The sequence below is a fragment of the Rutidosis leptorrhynchoides genome, chromosome 6 (genome assembly GCF_046630445.1).
Source record: "Rutidosis leptorrhynchoides isolate AG116_Rl617_1_P2 chromosome 6, CSIRO_AGI_Rlap_v1, whole genome shotgun sequence".
NCBI classification, from domain to species: Eukaryota; Viridiplantae; Streptophyta; class Magnoliopsida; order Asterales; family Asteraceae; genus Rutidosis; species Rutidosis leptorrhynchoides.
The window spans coordinates 15,935,558-15,938,518 of NC_092338.1; the positions used below are offsets into that span (position 1 = coordinate 15,935,558).

At 35.1% G+C, this 2,961-nt stretch overlaps 1 protein-coding gene across 1 annotated transcript; it reads left to right on the forward strand.

Moving 5' to 3' along the window:
- Positions 1-1,106: 1,106 nt before the first annotated feature.
- Positions 1,107-2,675, forward strand: LOC139855737 (glucan endo-1,3-beta-glucosidase 14-like). Its single transcript, XM_071844989.1, has 3 exons — positions 1,107-1,152; positions 1,430-2,460; positions 2,551-2,675. Exons 1-3 carry the CDS (start codon positions 1,107-1,109, stop codon positions 2,605-2,607), a joined length of 1,134 nt encoding a protein of 377 aa, XP_071701090.1. The 3' UTR covers positions 2,608-2,675.
- Positions 2,676-2,961: the final 286 nt, after the last annotated feature.

Consider the following 2,961-nt stretch of genomic DNA (forward strand, 5'->3'; position numbering starts at 1 on the left):
GTTGACGAGAATAGAGATAGACGCTGACTTTATACAATTAATAATCCAATCCCTCCATTTATTCCGGAAGCCCATACTCTTCATAACCTCCATCAAAAATTCCCAATTGATGCAATCAAACGCTTTCTCGAAGTCCACTTTAAAGATATAACCTTTTTGCTTCTTAGCCTTTAAGTAATCAATGGATTCATTTACGATCAATGCACCGTCAAGGATGAACCTACCTTTTAGGAATGCGCTTTGCTCGGGCCCCACAAGATGAGGGACAACTTTTCTAAGCCTATTCGAGAGCATTTTGGCTATTATTTTGTAATAGCTTCCAATAAGACTAATCGGCCGGAAATCACCAAGACCCATCCGGGAATTCTTCTTTGGAATTAGTGTAACAAAAGATGCATTGCACCCCTTCAAGAAATCGGCCTTTTCCCAAAACCAAACAATAGCTTCAATGAGTTCCACTTTGATTATTTCCCAGAATTTCTTGAAGAAACGCATGTTGAAACCGTCCGGTCCCGACGCTTTAGTACTACCACATTCTAAGATAGCGTCATGGATTTCTTTCTCGTTAAACGGTAGCTCAAGAGACTCTGCTTCTACACTCGATAATGTGGGATAATTGAGGTCCTCAAGACTCGGTCTATCAATGTTAGTCATCAAATTTAACTTGTCATCAATGTTAAATAATCAAAGTTAAATTTGATTATTAATTTGATGACTAACAAATTAGTCATCAATTTAACTTGTCATCAATGTTAGTCACCAATTCAATTAGTTCGTTCCAAATTCACAAAGTTAAATTTGTAATGTTACTTCTCAGATCACCCTTAACTTGTCGACCAAGTTTATGTTATCAACCAAGTTTATACTTGGTACACCAAGTTCAACTCGCTCTCAAGTTTTACTTGGTTATCAAGTATTCACAACCAAAACCTTCCACGTGTAGGAAATTACCATACCCGTGATTATTCGAAGTTATTCTTCTACTTTGTGTATATATATAAGGCCGTGTAATTTGTATAAACATAAACCCATAACATCGTCTTAAACCCCAAACATCATCGTACATATTCCGAATCTTTCGACCTTCAATTTGAATGTTGCGTCAAATGGCAGCTATTGTTCATACAATTGTTTTACTTCTCGCTTTATCAGGTATTTCATCTTTTTTCATAAATTTTGAAATTATGGTTTCTGGGTTCTTAACAAAATATTAAATTTAATGTTTTGGTTTCTGGGTTTTTGATCATCAATAGTTACTATTGATTTGGGTTATGTATTAATAATAATTTCGTTACACTTATAATTCTTAATGCATCGTTGAGTATTTATTATGCTATAAATTGGTAGAAGTAAATAATACTACACTAATTACGTTTTTATGTAGTAACTACTTATTTGAATAATCATTTGTTTTTGTGCTAATTTGTAGGATTATTTGTTGGCACATATACACTTGAAATTGGAGTAAATTATGGACAAATAGCCAACAATCTCCCACAACCATCACAAGTATTGGCTCTCTTGGAAACTTTAAACATTAGTCGAGTTAAGCTCTATGATGCCGACCCGAAAGTCTTAATTTCGTTCGCGAATTCAAATGTTGAATTCATCATAGGATTAAGAAACGAGTACCTTCCTAGAATGCAAGATCCTGAAGAAGCTCAAACATGGATTCAACAAAACGTACAACCTTATCTTTCTCAAACGAAAATCACTTGTATCACCGTTGGGAACGAAATCTTAGAAGGGCAAGATAGTCAATTACCACAATATCTATATCCAGCCATGCAAGGAATGTATCAAGCTTTAGTTAATCTTGGATTAGACAAACAAGTTTTCATAACCACGGCTCATTCACTTCAAATATTAGCAACTTCATTCCCACCGTCCCTAGGGGCGTTTAGGGAAGATTTGGTCCAATATTTGCAACCTATTCTTGCCTTCCATTCGCAAACCAATTCGCCTTTTTTGATCAATGCGTATCCATACTTTGCATACAAGAATGACCCAAATAATGTACGTTTGGAGTACGTACTTTTTGAGCCAAATGAGGGGGTTATTGATCCTAACACGAATTTGAGATACGACAACATGTTATATGCTCAAATTGATGCGGTTTATTCAGCTATAAAAAGATTAGGTTATGGTAATATTCAAGTTCAAATATCTGAGACAGGATGGCCTTCAAAGGGAGACGAAGATGAACTTGGAGCTACCGTTGAAAATGCAGGGATTTATCATAAGAATTTGATTCAAAGAATGCAACAACCACAAGGGACGCCTGCAAACCCTTCACAACCAATTAATATTTATGTTTTTGCCCTTTTTAATGAGAACTTGAAGCCTGGTCCGACGTCGGAAAGGAACTACGGATTGTATTATCCTGACGGTACTCCGGTATATGACCTTGGAGTAATAAATGATCTTCCTCGTATGGAATTTTCAGCTTCATGGAAAAATGTGTGAAAATGTTCATTCTTGCTCCCGTTCTTTCTCACAGTTTTAATATGAGATATAGTGTTTTAATCGTTTTTTACCGTGTTTTTGTAGGGCTTCTTTATCTTCAACATCGTAATTTTGCTCATTGGATCCTTGATGTTAGCTTAGAGATTGAGAATTATACTAACATATTGTTAGCAACTAATCCAAACTTCCTCAGGAGAGTAATCCTTAGAGGTAATAATGTCTTGTACTCTCTACCTTTCAACTATTTTGTTACAAGGGTATATCTGTCATTTTAGTGGGCAGTTTAACTGATCACATATCCTAGATATTCAAGTTCCAAAAGCATATATGTAGACCAAATATATCGTGTTGTCCATTTTCAGTAGTAGTCACTTATATCCTGCATGAAATAGTTGAACTAAAAAGGACCTAAGCACTATTTTCCAAAAATACATATGATATTTGATATTTATAATTCCAACTTTTTATCCCTAAAACATTAGATACTGGATTTGG